Below are 17,352 nucleotides of genomic sequence, written 5' to 3'. Positions count from 1 at the left end.
ACCCATATTCGACCCTAACTTGTCGCACAGGTCCATCCAGCCCTGTTCGCAGAGCGAGGCCGCATGTTTTTCGATCAACCTATTTTGCCTGGCCAGTTTTCTGCGTAGGTGCCTATTCCATCTCTGTTTCTTTAGCTCGTCTTCCAACTCTTTCTTCCGACGTATCATATTAAATAATTGGTTATCCATTTCGGGAGAGTCGCCCGACGTCTTAGCTTCTTCAGTAGCTTCCTTAAGATGCGAGCGGAGTTCCTGCGTCCAGTCATTCAGACTGGCCCATCCGTTTCTGTCTTTGGTAGTCCTGATTTCTCTAAATTTGTTCCATTCCATTTGTTTGACTTTACCCGATGGTTTCTAGATTCTCAGTTCTAATGATATCTCTATGATGAGGTGATCACTTCCTAAATTAATGCCGGTGTTGCTCCAGCGAGCATCATCGCCGCAGTGCGTGAGAGTAAGGTCCGGCGTAGTGTCTTTGCATACACTGTTACCCATCCTGGTAGGGCAGCAAGGGTCCGTGAGCAGATACAGCCCGCTGGCTAGGATGTCATCTAAAAGTCTGTTTCCTTTAGCATCCTGGGAGTCGTACCCCCACTCTTGATGCCGAGCATTAAAGCCCCCCACAATAACCAATCTGTTTCTCCTAGCTATATTGACCGCCTTCCGGAAGAGTGGTGTTAAGTCAACCTTGCTCTGCCTGGGAGGACTATACACATATCAATAACATAATTATTTTTCACAAGCAGACGCTACCGTATTCTCCAGTGCGCGTCATGCCGTGTATATCGTTAGGGCGAGCGGGCTAAGGGCAGCGGCGTCTCCTTAATTTGCGTGACTGTGCTGTTTAATGCCTGCAGCAGCTGTTCTTTTTTTTTTTTTTTTTTCCTTCTGAAGGAAACCTTGTGGTTAAGTACGACCACGCAAATAGAAAGTGAAAAGGGCTACAAACTACACGCATACACGGCCCTGAGGCTGTGCCGTGTATATATACTTGCGCGTGTCTTCCTTTGACCTCGCGTTCTTCGCACAGCTTTTACTGGTCAGCCATGACCAACTGCTTCACCAGAATAATCGCCTTGTGGTTGAACGGCTACTGCCTATAGAGGCATACGATTGCTAGAAGGTGTGGCTCCGACACGTGCACACTAAAAGTCTGTTCACATACTTGTTGTTTGGAGCTAACTGCAGAGTTCGGCTATTCTGAGTCATTTCTTAAGAAGAAGTCGCCGACGCCTTCATGCAGTATTTTTGTACAACATCCGTATAATGTGCTGGCATAAAAACTACGTTTGCGATGACAACGGGCTATCTGTCCCTGCTTTGACGGCCTTTCATGCAGTCGTTTGCAGCAATGGGGAACCCGAATGCTCGCTCTTTTTATACTTTCGCATGGTATTTCCGCTGCGGTCGCTACCCCTGTGCCGGTTTTTACTTGGAAGGCTTAATTTCCGGTCAGAAGCCAGCGACTTTATTGCCTGGGAAGAGTCGACGCGCCAAGGACGGCGTTGCTTCGGTTTGGTTTCCGTGCGCTTTTCGCTCTCTTCTTGCAGCCTTGCCGCGGCTCGCCCGATTGCCTTCGTCATTCGGTACGTAAATACACATCTGCACCAGCCTCATCGTTGGCGCATAATAAACATTCGCGTCGTCCATGCGCGCCGCGGTTGCGTGCTGTTCCTGTGCTGTCCATTTACATTCGGTATCGAACGCGACTCGTGGAGTCGTTATTCAAAGTTCGGAGCAAGCGACGGAGGCTGCCTTACTTCTGGAGGCTGCACGACCGTTGCGTGGGAAGGGGTAACGAACGTAAATGGCAACGAGGTGCGCTTAGAAGGCTTCTGGCAGTTCTTGTCGCAGTTTAGAGCAAAGGCCGCATACACAGCTTGCAAGTGAAGGTCTCTGACTTGATACTATGTCGCTGCAATTTTGAGAGGGCAGACACAGAAGTATGCTGCTCCTGTCTCCTTACATTTTAGCGCATCACTATCATTGATTCTATTTTTCTGCTTGTGGAACAAAAATATTACTGATAAACAGACGTATAGCGTATATATATATATATATATATATATATATATATATATATATATATATATATATATATATATATATATATATATATATATATATAAAGAAGGATAAAGTGTTATCTCCGACTGCAACTGATTTCAGCCGCGACTTCATTTGATTCCGAATTCGTCATGCACTGCTTCTTAGAGGAAGATTCGAGAAGTGTAGTCATTATTTGCGAAGGATTCTACCTCATCCTGGCTCTGCTCTACTACCGTGCTGAAGTGAATACTGCGAAGCGGGGTTTTTTTTTTTTTCTTTCTTTCAATTAATCAACCATCAACAACACAACTGTGGGCAGCAGCAGTCTGGGGGTTTGCATTTTTTTTTTCTAACTAGGGATGCTACGGTATTTTAGAAATTAATATTGATGTACATGTTGCATCATACCTATTGGAAAAATCCTTAATATATAAAGTTGAGAAGCACAGGAAAACCACAGACAATACAAGACGAAGCGCCACGACACAACATACCCTATTGTCTATGCAAACCGAAGAGGAACACATAAAAGGGCCCACTGAACACGAAATATAGTTTAGCAAATCTAGCGGTTGGGCTAGTTTTTTGATATCAAGAACGCACTGTAACCAACTAGCCCTACACAAGTTCAAGTTTTATTTCTACAACAGTGAGCCCTTCTATGTGTCCTTTTGCAATTTCCATAGACAAATGGATATCTTGCGTCACGCTGGTTCGTCCTGTCGTCTTCTCTGTGGTTGTTCTGTGTTTTTGTGCCTTTAAGTATTTAGAATGCACTGTAATAAACTAGGCGAACAGCAAGTTCTTTTAAATTAAAGGGAGCAGCTCCGCTGCAGCGGCTCAGTGGTTGAAGGGCTGAACTGCTGATCCCGAGGTGGTTCAATGCCGGCTGTGCCGGCTGCGTTTCGATTGCTTGGAAACGCAAGGTACCCGTGTGCCGTGCAACGTCAGTGCACGCTGAAAAACCACAGGTGGTCGAAATTTCCGGCGTCCTGCACTACGGCTTTTCTCATACCTGGTGCCTCGTTGGGATGTTAAACCTGATAATAACAAAACGAACGAAACCAAACTTAGAAGCACGTGGCCGCGCACTTTTGCATTTCCTATAAGTGTGAAACGAACTCTGCCATGAGCGTTTATTTCTAAAATACTGTACCCTTGCAGGCCAGCAGCTAAATCCGGGTTCTGCCGCGTGCGGCGGTACTCCGCGGAGTGCCACTGCATCCGCGCATTAGCGAAGTGCCAGAAGGCGCAAACCACAATTGTCAGGCCTTTCCTTGTCTGTGCCACTTTGCTTGAACACATGACAGCGTCGGTCGCATTGACGTTATGAAGGGCACACCCCCACGCTCCCGTGTTCCCTATACATTTGGAACAGTCTCTACACCCTCGGTCAAACGTATTCTGGGAATATGGTTTGTATTTGAGCCATCTAGCAGAGAACTTACGGCACCCTCAATGTCCAAGCCATAAGCTAAAAACTCGAGGAGGAAGCTCAGATCTGTAGAGTTGAGGGTTGACATAAGTGCTGCACTATACATGGCTGAAAAACAAGGCGTACAAGACTTCTGACCCAGAGTACACAACCATGTAGATTCTTTGGCTTCTTATCTGTCATTTGATATTGTCGGTTTGGTTACGGCCGGTTGTGTGTCTGCTAGCTGGGTGTTTCGATAGCGAAAAAAAAAAAAGATATTTTGGAGGCCTCCGGAATTCAGAAGTACATTGACGAGGGTTGTCGGACGAAGCATTTTCGCGGTGAATCAAAAGAAATCAAGTGCACGCACCCGAGAAGCACGTCACTCAGTTATTTAGTGTCGCTGCGATCGATGCTTCTCTGCTTATTTTTGTTTTTGTTTGGGAGGCCGATGCGGTTGTGCTTGATTTGACGCAGTATAACCCGATTACACCGTTTCTCTTTCATTACTGCATCCAAAAGTTCGAGGCATCGTAAATTAATGGGCGCTCCTGTTTTCCTTAGAGCTAAACAATTAAGGCTTTCGCGAGAACAGTGAGATTAGGCCGGGGCCGAAAGCTGTGAGCTAACGAGATTGCATGCTAAACAGGAGGTTCTTTCGGCGGCGCTAAGTCACCCGGTGCAGTGCGCAGCGATACGATAAGGCTGGCAACAGAGAGGGGGAACCCGCCAGTTGTTGTCACTTCGGATCTTGTGGTTCCGAATTATTGATAGTTTCCTATTAGGGGGCCGATGCTTAAAAAAAAAAAAAATCTCACGTGCGGCAACGTCGGCGAATAAATAACCCGGGGCTCTGAAGCACTTCGCTGGCAGTTCGCCTTGTCTCAAGCATCGGAGACTGGGGCAGCGCCGCAGGGTGTGCCCTCTCCAATGGCTGCCCCATGAGGGCACATTTCGGGTTGAGGAAAGTCAAGGGCACCTACGCACGTTTCGGAGTCATAGTGGATTTCTGTGTGCGCACAAGAGTTTGTGCTCGAGAGAGAAATGCTCACGCACAGACACGAAATAAACCTTGTTGAATGGATATGAAACGGAAAAGCACGCAAGGAACGGAAAGAGAACTCCACCCCAAGAGGGAAAACTTGCGGAAGACCTCACCGACGCCCTCTTTGATGTTTTTGGTACTCAGGGGCCACATGTCCAGTGCCCTGATGTCAGCTTATCAGGCCATGCTTACGGGGATGCGGTAGAATATGCACACATGGGAAGAGACGCCGACCCTGTGCTCTCGCGCGGTCACCGTGTCTTGACCAGGCTGGACGACCACCTAGTCTGATGAGACGGCAGCTGTAAGACTTCAAATCACGAACCCATATTACTTGCTGAGAACACACGAACAAACGAACCTGTCCGCAGACGTTACCTCGTGATATCGTATTTGCCGCATAACAGGTATGGAGAACACACATTGGGTGGAAAGCGAAATAAAGCATGTTCTCTTGTTAGTCATCGGTAATGTAACGACCTCGTTTCGGATACAGCGTCGAAAGTATTATTTTATAACAGTCCAGGTATTAACAAGTTTAAGTGCACGTGTTCTCGGCCTCCGCTAATGAGAGGACATTATAGCGAAGGCTGGGTTGTGAATTTCGAAACTGGCTCCGTCCCGCTGCTTCTATGCGTGTTTTGGTCGCAGTTTAAATTGGTGGGAAGGAAATGAGAGAGACTGAACGTGCAGGCGTACCGGTACGTGTGATTGAAGCCGTGCTTTGCCAGAAATATCGCCTTCTGGAAATGCTATGGAAAAGGCGTTCACATTAATCCACAGCTTTTCGATGCCGTCTTTCTTTGATACAGGCTCTTTTCGTTGACTTCGGAACACTAGTTCATTGTACTGCATACCACTGAAATGAACATCGACGCTCGAGCGGGTGTGGCAATGAAGCTTATGGAAACGCTTACAATTTGTATACGGTGTGGGCGATACAGATTGCAGCGCCCTCAACAGGGAAGTGGCGGAACTAGGATATGAGACAGGAGTGCAGACAGTAGGATTATTTACTGGTATTTTCGGGATGTTTTGAACGGAAGGTAATCGCAGCATTTATTGTGCGCAGTATTTTTCTTAACGGAGTAATACTTTTGATGTAATAAAGGCACTTGTATTTTTTTTTGTAAATGCGTAACAAATATTTGCATTAATGGCAAGTACGGTCGGCGCAGTATGGCGGTATTGCAGTTCGCGATCCGGAACCCTATTCGTCCATCTCTATTTGTCCTGTAGGCAAAATCGGGCACGTGAAGGCAAACAAGCCTCAGCGAGCGTCATTTGGCAAAGTTTTGAGCGAACCGTGTTCGCGACGTAAGGAGTATACGCCATAGTGGCGACCCGACTTCACCGAGACTTGAGCTGCGTTCTTTCGTTCCTTAATCCACGAGACTTCAGCGAAGGGCGAAAAAGTTCGTTGGCCCCGAGATTGGCTTTCAGGACAATGGTAGGGCAAAAAGCCGAAGGTATGCGTCTGTAGAACCGCGTTTTACACTTCTCTGGCGGCGCAATAAAACGTGCGAGAACCCGTCGCTGTGAGTCTCCAAAGGACGACGCCCAAGGGGGCGAAAATGGCTCGCCCCGCTCCGCGATCTGGGAGGAGTGCCTCATTCTCCTCGCCGCCGGCAGGTGACGCGTCACCGCCAATTGCCTTGCGCCCAGAATCAAAATATAAGGCAGGGCCGCCGGAGCAATTCCGTGCAGCGCGCTGACAGCGTGTTCACCGTGGCCGATCACTCCTGCGTACATAACAACACTTCAGTAGCGTTCTTTATCAGACATCTACCGCCATTTGTAGTCTGTAATTCAGCGCCCGTATTTGTTGGGGCCATAACCCACATTTTGCATTCGTTTCCATGGCGAACTTGGAATGATGTTCGAGGAAGGTGATTCCTGGTTTTGGAAAGACTGGTGCCTTTACTTCGTTATTTTTGCCGATACAGTATTACAGTCTCCATACCTCCGCTATCTCTCTTCTGTTGTTTACTTTTCCTAATGTATTCTCTTTAAAGAGCATGCAAGACAGATGCATGCACTAAGACATGGTTGTCGCTGCGGAATAGCATCCAACGCGGCGAGTGTGTGTGTATATATATATATATATATATATATATATATATATATATATATATATATATATATATATATATATATATATATATAATAGCCCCGTCGGAGTGGCCCAGTGAGTACGGCGCTCGACTACTGTTCCCAGGGGTGCGGGATCGAATCCCGGCCTCGGCGGCAGCTTTTCGATGGAGGCGAAAAGCAAGGATCCCGTGTGCTGTGCGATGTCAGTGCACGTTAAAGAACCCCAGGTGGTCGAAATTTCCGGACTCCTCCACTACGGCGTCTCTCATACACTGTAAAAAATGTGTGTGAAATTACTCGAACAGCTTTACTCGAACATTACATTCCTCCATTTGGCGTCGCCCCGCTGGGGTGGTGCAGTAGTGGTAAGACGCCCGACTACTGTGCCGGAGTACCCGGGTTCGAACCCGACCTCGGCGGCTGCGTTTCAATGGAGGCGAAACGAACAGGCGTCCGTGTGCTGTGCGATGTCAGCGCACGTTAAAGATCCCCAGGTGGTAGGAATTACTTCGTAGCCCTCGACTACGGCTCCTCTTTCTCTATTTCCACTTTCACTCCCACCTTCCTCCCTTCCCTTACGGCGTGGTTGAGGTGTCCACAGAAAACAAATGAGACAGTTACCGCGCCTTTCTTTTCCTATAAATCAATCAATTAAATCAATCAATCCATTTGGCCTCTTCTCTTCTCGTCATCTCTTCATTCAGTCATTTTCCGCCTAAAGGTGAACGCAGCGCTGCCGATGCGGGCACTCAGACGTGATTCATCCGCATGCGCATTGCATTTCCGGACGCTTCCGTCCAGCAGTAGGCGCAGTGCACGCAAGTCGCAGACGCGGTGTTTATGTCGCTGAGGCGGCGGCTTCGGCATGTTTGCAGAGCGCCAACAGCAGGTTAAGAGCCTCGACACAGTCCCGACGAACGCTTCTCTGGCGTCTATAAGCACAAGTCTGCAGTATCCTGCCAGAGGCTGCGTTTCTTTGAGCCGCAGTTCTGGAAAGAGATCTGCTGGCGCACAGCTCGCAGGAAAAACCGCCGGTAAGGTACGCGATACGGATATTCTCAAGCCACAAAGGGCAAGCCAACCTTGCAGAGTTGGCTCAGACTCTGCCTTTGAGAGAACCGAACACAGCACGATAAGCACGAACATAATTAAAAGGACGTATCTGTGGGCCCGCAGTCGAGCCTATGCGTCTCTTAGGGAATGCTTTTACGCGGCAGTGTGTAAAGCTCGTTCCGCCGGAAAATCAGCCCTCACCGAAAACACCGGTCGCAGAAAATCCTCATTAGCAGAAATGGTTATGACATCACAACCACATTACCTTGCAAAGAGGGTTCTCTTTGCCTGCTTTTGATCGCGGAGGTCCCGGCTCCCGTCCCTTGGGCCTACGTGCCGGGGGCGGGGACTTAGGAGGCCTCTTTATCTGGTGGAATAGTAAAGTTATCAAATCACATCACCTAGCGCGGGTATTGCAAACACGTCATAGTCAAATAAAGATAACGAATTGGGAGAAGGTCCAAATGAAGCCCACATTTGCAAGAAGGCTCCTATAAGGTGGCATCTCTGAGAATAGAAGTAATTCATTAAAACAAATTATCCGCCATTAAGGCTTGAACCCAAGCCCTTTGCTTGCCAGGCAGGCCTGCAAAGCATAGGCCACGAAATGTTATTTAAGGGTTACAACCCGAAGGGTCATTGGTACCGAGTGTGCTAGAGGAGCACCTGATGAACGCAATCTGTTGCGTATGACTTACTAACGTGTGTTTGGGAAGCGTACTGATTTTATAGTAGTAATATTTAAAAAAATAAAATAATTTAAACAGCACAGTTTTTTTTTTTAATTCGCGGAATAAAAAGGCGGGGCTAAGAGTAGCAGCATCGCGTCTACTAAGACGAAGGCTTCTTAAAGGGCCACTGTCCAGGGAAGGCCCTTTTAGGCAAAGGAGCCCAGTGCTTCAATCAGGTACCGGAGATAGTCTGTGCAAAATTCTACAGCGACACGCGCGCCGCAAAGCATCGAAAATACAATTCAAAGCTCTCTCATGCTCTCCTTTGAGAAGCCAGCTTCACCGCTTCCTGCGCTGGCCCGACGGCCCCCCGATAATTACGTACGTATCGGGAACGACGTCCATTGGTCCGTCTCGCTGACTGACGGGAGAATAATGGGTGTCTACCGCTCGCAGCGCGCTTTTCCCTCGCCACGTCCAGACTGAATCCAGCGGGGCGCGCTCCCTCGACCGCTTTTTTTTTTTTTCGCGCTCGCGGAGAGCCACGCCCCACTTCCCGCCAAACGCGGAGGAGGAAGGGGAATTTGTATTGCGGAGGCTAGACGACCTCGGGCAGGAGAGTGAAAAACCTTTGCGAGGGAACGGAAGGAGAGAGGCATGACAGAATCGGGTGATTGCGGTGGCTGTAACTGCGTTATTAGTTATTCTTTTCAAAAACATTTTGCGGCCTTGCGTTCTAGGGGCGAAGTCTCACAGTCACCGGGGAAGAAAATATTTTCGACCGGAGGGTGGACAGTGGGCCTTTAAGCGTCCTCAGACGTGGTGCTAGCACACAAGAAAGACACACAATGAAGGTAGAGGACACACGCTATTTTGTCCCTATACCTTCAGTGAGTCTTTCTTGTGCGCTAGCACCATGTCTGAATTCGTTCACCAACTAGCCCAATTAAGAGGATTGACAGTTCTTAAGCGTCCTCCTAATATTTTCCCTCTTTTTTCATATATATATTTAAAGGTTGCAGGTGATCCACTTCAGCTAAGTTGGCTTTAAGATATATTACACCGCACTGACCATAATTTTGTGCGTTCTGAACCCGGTGGATTTTATCATAAACAGCACGCCGGTATGGACAGCGTGGAATGCGGCTAGTCTATCGGCGGTTACTATCATATTTACTTCCGTTGAGGTCTCGATATTTACTATTTCAAAGTTGAAGAACTTCAAGCTTTCTATGCATGTTTTAACTGCAGCACTTCCGTTTGGAGCCAATATCGTGGTTGAGTCCTTTTATATTGTCCGGAATTTCTACCCTTTCGTTACCGTTCATTTGTCCCTTGTCACTCAACGAAGGGCGTTCTTTCATCGCTCAAGACTGAAAGTGCAAGCACGGCAAAGCAAGCATGTGAGACTGAACGACAGCCTAAAGGAAAGTGGAAGAAATTAGGATTTACAAAAAACACACCAACCTAGGAGTGATCGCAAATACATTCAGCGAACACTGCGTGCCTAAAACATTTGGCTGGCTAAGCTTTATCTGCGAACAAGAAAACGCGAGTAACAGAATTAAGGCCGCGCATGGTCTCTCAAACATCAGTACCACGACCTCGCCCTGATGCTTTCTCTTTCTCGTAACTCTGTCTCTGTGTTGTCGCTTATTAATATATTTTTTTTTTCATGGCAGCACTGCTTTCCGGGGAAAAGTTATACACTCGCTCGTCGTTCCCCGCATGAGCATAAATCGTCCGATTAGACTCTGCCTCCGGCTGCGCATGGCCAGCTGTGTGGCGTCCGGCAATGCCGCCGGAGGTACCGGCGGGGCATTTTTGCGAGCAAAGGTCCCAGTATGTATGGGAACAGGTGGAGGCGATGCAGCCAAGAATAGGGTTGAAATGTGGAGATCTTGGCAACGACTCAATCTCTGTACTACGGAAGAAACAATTCAGTTACGAGTATAAGCTGGTCTATTAACCCCATGATTTGCTCTTCTTAAAGTTTTTTTTTTTTTTTTTTTTGCACTCCTCAATAAGGGTTTCGTGGCTTCAATGGTGTGGCCTTCGACCTTTTAGTGTAGCGAAACGTTTTGGCGGCACTTGAGCTCCGCCTTTGAGGGTCAGTACTTTCGCTCTGTCTGTTTCCGTCCGCGAAAAAATTAGGCACAAGAAACGAAGAGCAAGGTATCAGGAACTGGGCAACGCAGCGAGTTAATGGGACATGGAGGGGATATTTTCAGAACATGCCAGTTCACGACACCGTGCACCTAACCAATTTAATCAAATCAATTCGCTTCCCATCCTCCAGAGGCACATATAAAAAGGAGAGCGTGGGGGGGGGGGGGGGGGGCGGTCGCCATCACCAAGAGTGGCAATTTGGAAATCTTGTCATGATGCGCGACATGAAAAAACAGCGATACAATCGCTCATTATTCACTTGTAATGATTCCTGTTCTTAAGGCAGGCTGGCTTTATCATTGTAGTGAATTCAAATTACACACCAATAATTATATCGCTGCATTTGCATCCCTCGCGCGACCTAGACATGGTCATACATCACAGACATCGCTCGGCGGTTAAAACCGAAACCGAATCAGGTGAGAAACGAAATTCGATTATAAATTATTCAGCAGTCATAGGCGAATGTAACGTGGTGATCTGTGTACAGTAATGTCCTAGTCATCATTACAAATGATAAAACACGAAGCCAAAAATTTGGTGCCTATAGTACTTCAAGTAGAACCCTGTTTGTTAGCCTCCAGGTTTCAGCCCCATAGGTGAGTATAGGTAAGATGCAACTGTTGTATATTTTCCTCTTGAGCGATACCGAAGTTGCTAGTCATTAACTGCCAGTACTTGCCAAATGATCTCCATCCCAATCCTATTGCCCCAGTTATTTCGCTTTCATGATCCGGATCTGCGATTACTACCTGCCCTAAGTAGATATATTCGCCTACCACTTTCAGTGCATCAGTATACCTATTGTAAACTGGTGTTCATTCCAAGCGGATCGCAGATTACTCAGGTATTCTCCATCAATCCTTATCGCTAAGTGCTCCCATTCCGTGTCTCTGAATACTTCCCTAAGCGAGCTGTAAATAGCACATGGGGAGATCGTTTCTGCCTGCCTAACACCTTTCTTTATGGAAATTTTATTAATTTCTTTATGCAGAACAATGGTTGCTGTGCATCTAGTATAGATGTCTTCCAGTACTTTCACATACAGCTCATCTGATTTCACAATGCTTGCGCAACTGCCGATGTTTCGACTGAATCAAATGCTTTTTCGTAATCAATAAAAGCTGTGTATGAGGGCGGGATATATTCTCAGCATTTTTCTATCACCTGGTCGATAGTATGAATGTGATCGACACTAGAGGGCCCTTTCCGTAAACCTGCTTGATCCTTTGGTTGATTAAAGCCTAAGGTTGTTCTGATGCTATTAGCGATTACCTTTAGCAAATAAATACCTTGCGCGCAACGAATGGTAAGCGGATTGGTCTGTAATTTTCAAGTCCTTAACATCCCCTTTCTCATGAACTAAGATAATCTTAACGTGTCACCAGGCAGTGCATATACAATAATGTAACTTAATAATAATTACATTTGTAATGACTCCTTATACAAGCTGTTTAACTGCATGGTCCAAGTTAAATCGTCTTACAGTTATTTCCACCAAAACGAAAACAGTTATATTCCGCGCTAGAAACGAATCGTTTGAACAAAGTCACGCTATAACACTTGAGTGCCAGAACATAGAGACTGCTGATGACCATAAATTCTTAGGCGTACACTTTTCCTCACATCTGACCAGGGACACTTATGTTGATTACTTTTGCAAAAAGCTTTGCTCTATTAAAGGAGCCCTATCTCACTTTCGTAGAATACTTCCACCATAATAAAACTTGGCATATATCATACTCTAACACGCACCTCTGGTACTGCAGTCTATTGTGGTGTGCTACTGCCAAAACTAATATAAAGTCTTTGTCATAACAGCAAATTAGTGCGTAGCAGTATACAAGCTTCAATCACGGATTTCGCCGATGTCTGTCCGAAGCCGCTCACTCTCTGCTTTTCGTGAACTTGAAGGGGAGAACGAGAAGGTGGCGACGCTTGCGTCGCGTGGCTCAGCATTAAGGAGACGGTGGTGGTGGTGGTGGTGACTATGATGATGGGGGATGGGGTACTGGGCACGACGTATGCCAGCCTGAGCGGCTGCACAGCTGCAGCAAAGCCTCTCTCTCTCTCTCTCTGTCCATACGTCTCTCCGTGAACTTGAAGAGGAGGAAGGGAAAGCGGCGCATAGATGCACCCAGTGAGAGAGTGAGAGGGGCGTGTCTGCTACGCACGTAACGGCCATAAGGAAAGAATGAATAAAAGAGGACACTCCCAAAGAGCGCAGCTTCCACCGTGCTCTAGAATATCCGTGGACCCCAGCGGCCCAATCGTATCTAGCGCACCTAGCGGTGTATGAAAACAACTGGCGCACAGTTTCGGATGCTTCCGGTTCAGGTCTCACTGGCGCAAAGTTTAAATTGCTTACTCGCCGCCCAGTGGATTTCAGCGAACCCAATTAACCGGCACACACTTCTTGTTTCGGTTTCACTGGCACAAATCTCGAGTTGCTCGCGCGTTACCCATGTTTGTCTGTGGCCTGAGGTGTGTAGAATGTCTCATTTAATCCGTTCTGCGAATTTCGTCGTCCCGAAATTATTTTGAATGCAACATGTACAGAAACATGTATAATAGGCAGGCGTGGATTAATAAATCAACAAAGGTTCTTTCTGTCGGGCGCGATTGTCTTCTATTTGGAGCAAGTAGTCATTCAGCATGAAATATTTAATAAAGGGATGGAGTCTAGAGGAACCCTTTTATTTCAAGGCAACATAAGAAACTGAACACAAAATCTGGGCACAAACCAAGGCCAGCATGGCGGAGAAAGGCTCGATAGAAAGGCAACTGTGTTCCTTAAGATAATCAAATTTGAATGGTTATAATAAAAGAGAAAACTCAACACAGAAAAGTCAGCACATCGCTAATGCTTGCAGAAAAGAAAGTAAAAGATGGACATGCTCATAAGTACAGGTAATGATTTGCAGCTGGTACAGAGATTGGAAAATAAACGGTGCTCCAGTGTCGGCAGCCCGTTTCCCTCTTTTATGCACCACTTTGTCACAAGTATGAGCATTGTGTGACCCGTCAATCATCGTTAGCTGTCCAGATATCATGAAGAGAAACGAACTGCAGTCCTTACCGTCCTGCTGTCCCACGGTATGCGGTAGAAAACAATTCGTGGCTTCTTGTGCGCTCTGCCGTTGTTCTGGCACCACGACACAGAGCTGTAGCTGCCGTAGGAAGTGCCGCCGGACGGCATGGGTCTAAAAAATGTCAATGCACGCACGTGTTATTCTGAATTAATAAACCATATCCACAAGTCATAAATATCTTAAACGTTGTTCTGAACGCAGAAGAAAAGTGCTCCGCCATACAGAAACGCTGCCACAATGACACATGTAATATGATTTGTCTGATTTGACTCTAAATAGGAGTTGACGACAGGCGCAGATAAAGTATACCCGAAGTATACCAAGTTCAAGTTCTAGATAACTTTATCGCCGTCGATGTAGAGGCCCCTCCACTCCCACAGTAAGACCCGAAGTATACCAATATGAGCCCTTGATCGAGATTTGAAATACGCGCCTGCGCAAAACAATCTGCCCGCAGTTGTCACAGTGACAAACAGGCTGGGTTTCATAAATGCGCACGACTTTGCCCTTAAGCTGCACCGCGAAATAAGGGCGTGCTTTATACATTCGTGCTCTGGCCCCCCATCCCATCCTCTTACTTTTATAATCAAACTTACATGGGAGCCGCGCTTTAAATGGCGTACTATGCCTTATGGAAACAACCCACTGCGATGACTCTTTATGTCGGTGCTTTCAAGCAGAAAAGCGTGTCTCACCTGTTGTCCAGCAAGCGAAAAATTGTTTGGTGCACCACAGCAATAACGAGCTGACAGAGCAGACGACTTGCATGTTTCTTCAATAAATTACATCTTTATATGTATATTAAAATAGCTATCTTAAAGCATAAGCTAATTATTCAATAACAAGAAAGCTGTTATAATTTAAAAACATTTATTTCCCGTTCGTGCCCTCTGGCGTTGGGTGAGTATACTGGACGCCAGCGTAGTTGTGACGCATTTCCTGAGGCCAGTTTCAGCGGAGTGTCCTCTCTTTACATTTTCTTATCTGTGTGGCAGCCGTCACTGGGCAGCGTTTCACAAGCGTATGTTACTCCAGATGGAGCAGTCGAGTGTCGCTCGCACGTCCTCGACTTCGGCATCTCTCCCCCTCCTTAGCCTTCACGGACAGCAGACGTTCACGTGCGGTGCTCCCTGCATCTCGGCTCCGAGCTGCTCGCCGCGTCGTGAAGCAGCTTGTGCTCACCTCCGCGACTTAACATGGCGCTCGCCCTCAAGCGCATTTCCCTCTCTCTTTCTCTCGGCGGCCACTTTCGATGGAGGCGAAAAGCAAGCAGCCCGTGTGCTGTGTCAGCGCACGTTAAAGAACACCGGGTGGTCGAAATTTCCGGAGTCCTCCACTACAGCGTCTCTTATAGCCTGAGTCGCTTTGGGACATTAAACCCCACAAACCAATCAACCAACCAACCAACCCTCTCTCTTTCTCTCCCCCTATGATCCCACCCCAGACCTTTCGGCCGCAGAACAGTGCATTGTAAAGGGGTACATTATGCCTGCTTTCGCTCATTTCTGAAGGTGTTGTAAGGAAACTGAGGACGCGGCTGCGCCGCGCGTTCCCTTCGCGTCGCAATGCACTGCACTGCGGCGCAGGCTCGAAGTGCTGAAGTATAACGGTTACGAAGGCAGCGAGATCGTGAGTCTACTGATTCTGATATTGCAGCTAAATGGTGCAAGAATCTAGAAGCACAAAGAATGAGGAAACGTGCCGAGCTGCGCAGGAAACTGCTCAAGACATTGAGCGTCGTCGTGAAACGGGTGCCGAAGCGAAGAGGAACAAACGTGCGGTAGAAACTCCAGGACAACGGGCTGCGCGACTGCAAGCGATGGAAGGCTATAGCAGAGATAAGCAGTGCTACGCATTTCGCATTTGATTAACTATGCAAATCGGCCTTGATTTTTTTCCTCGAGCAGCCGGTTTCTTTTTTGTCGTTATTTAGCGTCTGGTCCAACTCGAAACCTGGAAAAGATATAGAATATATGTTTTGAGCTAATTTTAGGGAAATGCGATTTATTTACGAACATACATGGCTTAGCACAGGGGCGCTTGTGCTTTAGATCATGTCTGCATTGCGTCGGGCAATGTATCTCAGGTCGTGCCCACTTATACTGTGCCGCGCTTGCGAGAGTCGAATGGCTTTGCGTGGTTGCCGCCAGATGGTAGCAGCGTACCGCCCCGCGGTCTGATCGACTTTCTCCCAGCGCTTGCCTCGATTACTGAAGTCGAGTGCGGCAGCTGTTCTTATTAAGTTGATTTCGATAACAGTCCTGGTACATGTTTATGTTTCCAGCCGTGTGATCACGGTTTTGTTCAGCCAAGTCTTTGCGTGTTTTTGAATAATTGTATAACTACGCATTGCAAATGTGGGCTCGAAAATCGGTGAGTTTGCTCCTGACGCGGGGTTACGGCGTTCGGCTGCTGAACCCAAGGACGCGGGATCAGCAGTAAGTAGTAGTAAACTTTCTTTTTGTTAGGACACAGATTAAGCTTCAAATCCCGGCGGCCGCTTTTCGTTGGAAGCGAAAAGCAAATCGCCCATTCACTTTGCGATGTCAGTGCACCAGGTTAAAGAATCCCGGGTGGTTGAAATTTTCCGGAGCCCTGCGTCCCTCATAGCCCGAATCGTTTTGGGTCATTAAACCTCATAAACCATACCAAGCAAGCGGCTGACGCGGTTTGCATTGTGACGAGCAGTCATCAGTGATGCGCTGGAATAACGGCGTAAATTCAAAGCGATTGCAGACAGAGCAGGAGGCGGGGGAACTGTGTAAGAAACTTGTGGCGTTTTAGTGACGGCAATCAGTGGAACAGGCCTTGACCTTCGTGGACGTAACGCACGTAGCCGAACTGTTGATTATGAAGCTTAATGTTTTTTATTGTTCTTAGACTAAGTCGGCGAAAGGCACGTTCTCTGGCGCGTAAAGCACAAGTCGGTGGGCACCAAGGAATTCGAGACAAAATGACTGAAAATCTCGCGTACGGTTTGCGGACAGGATGAAGTTGTTTGCAGATGTGAGGTTAGTTTTGACCACAGCTAGGACCTAATTACGAACCATAGGAAAACCTTAGCTATATGTGCGCCGCGACCAAGTGACCATCTCAGAGTTGTTCGCACTAAGGGTGATTATTTGCCCCAAACAGTTCGTATCGTTTGTTGAAATTTTAACTGCATGGAGTTCCATTTGGTATTAGTTCAGTTCAATTGTGTCCGATTCTTCATGACCCTATAAATCATATCACGCCAAGCTGTCCGGTCGCCTACTATATTTCTAATATCACACGGATTCAGCTGCAATGTTTCGACCATGTCCTCTAACCATCGCGTTCGCTGCCTAACCCTTCTACTTGTCCCTTAATCTTTCCCAGCATCAAATTTTTCTCCAGTAACTCTTTTTCTTCGCATGAGATGACCAAAGTATCTGAGCTTCAACTTTAGAATTTGACCCTTTAATGCGTTTATGGTCGCCAGTATCGAGTTTGATCTTCTGTCAATCCGAGAAGCTCTCAAGAGTGTCCGACAGCACCACAATTCAAAAGCTCCAAGTCTTGGGCCATCATCCTTCTTCACAGTCGGAACACTTGCTTCTATACTTCACAACTGGAAAAGCCATAGCACGAATTATTCGAATCTTGGTTGCCAGTGTGATGTCGTTGCTCTTTGCTTGGCGGTCGAAGTTAGCCGTGACTATCTTTCCCAGAAGCATGCGTCTCCTAATTCCGTCACTGCAGTGATCTTCCGAAGTAATCTTGGAGCCCAAGAAGAGGAAA

At 47.2% G+C, this 17,352-nt stretch overlaps 2 protein-coding genes across 4 annotated transcripts in view; one reads left to right on the top strand and one right to left on the bottom strand.

Moving 5' to 3' along the window:
• The window catches only part of LOC146197713 (pleckstrin homology domain-containing family G member 5-like), a 767,578-nt gene that overhangs the window by 291,355 nt on the left and 458,871 nt on the right, over positions 1-17,352 (top strand). The window lies entirely within an intron of this gene.
• LOC146197714 (uncharacterized) overlaps positions 1-17,352 on the bottom strand; it is a 177,904-nt gene that overhangs the window by 148,926 nt on the left and 11,626 nt on the right. The window contains exon 2 of the mRNA XM_084599629.1: positions 13,578-13,701. Coding sequence (XP_084455755.1) covers positions 13,578-13,701 — 124 coding nt within the window. The remainder of the gene's footprint in view (positions 1-13,577; positions 13,702-17,352) is intronic.

Source organism: Amblyomma maculatum, chromosome 3 (assembly GCF_055883805.1).
Source record: "Amblyomma maculatum isolate TAMU_Amacu chromosome 3, ASM5588380v1, whole genome shotgun sequence".
NCBI lineage: Eukaryota > Metazoa > Arthropoda > Arachnida > Ixodida > Ixodidae > Amblyomma > Amblyomma maculatum.
Note: the sequence above shows the minus strand (reverse complement) of the source record. Positions and strands in the feature narration are given on the sequence as shown.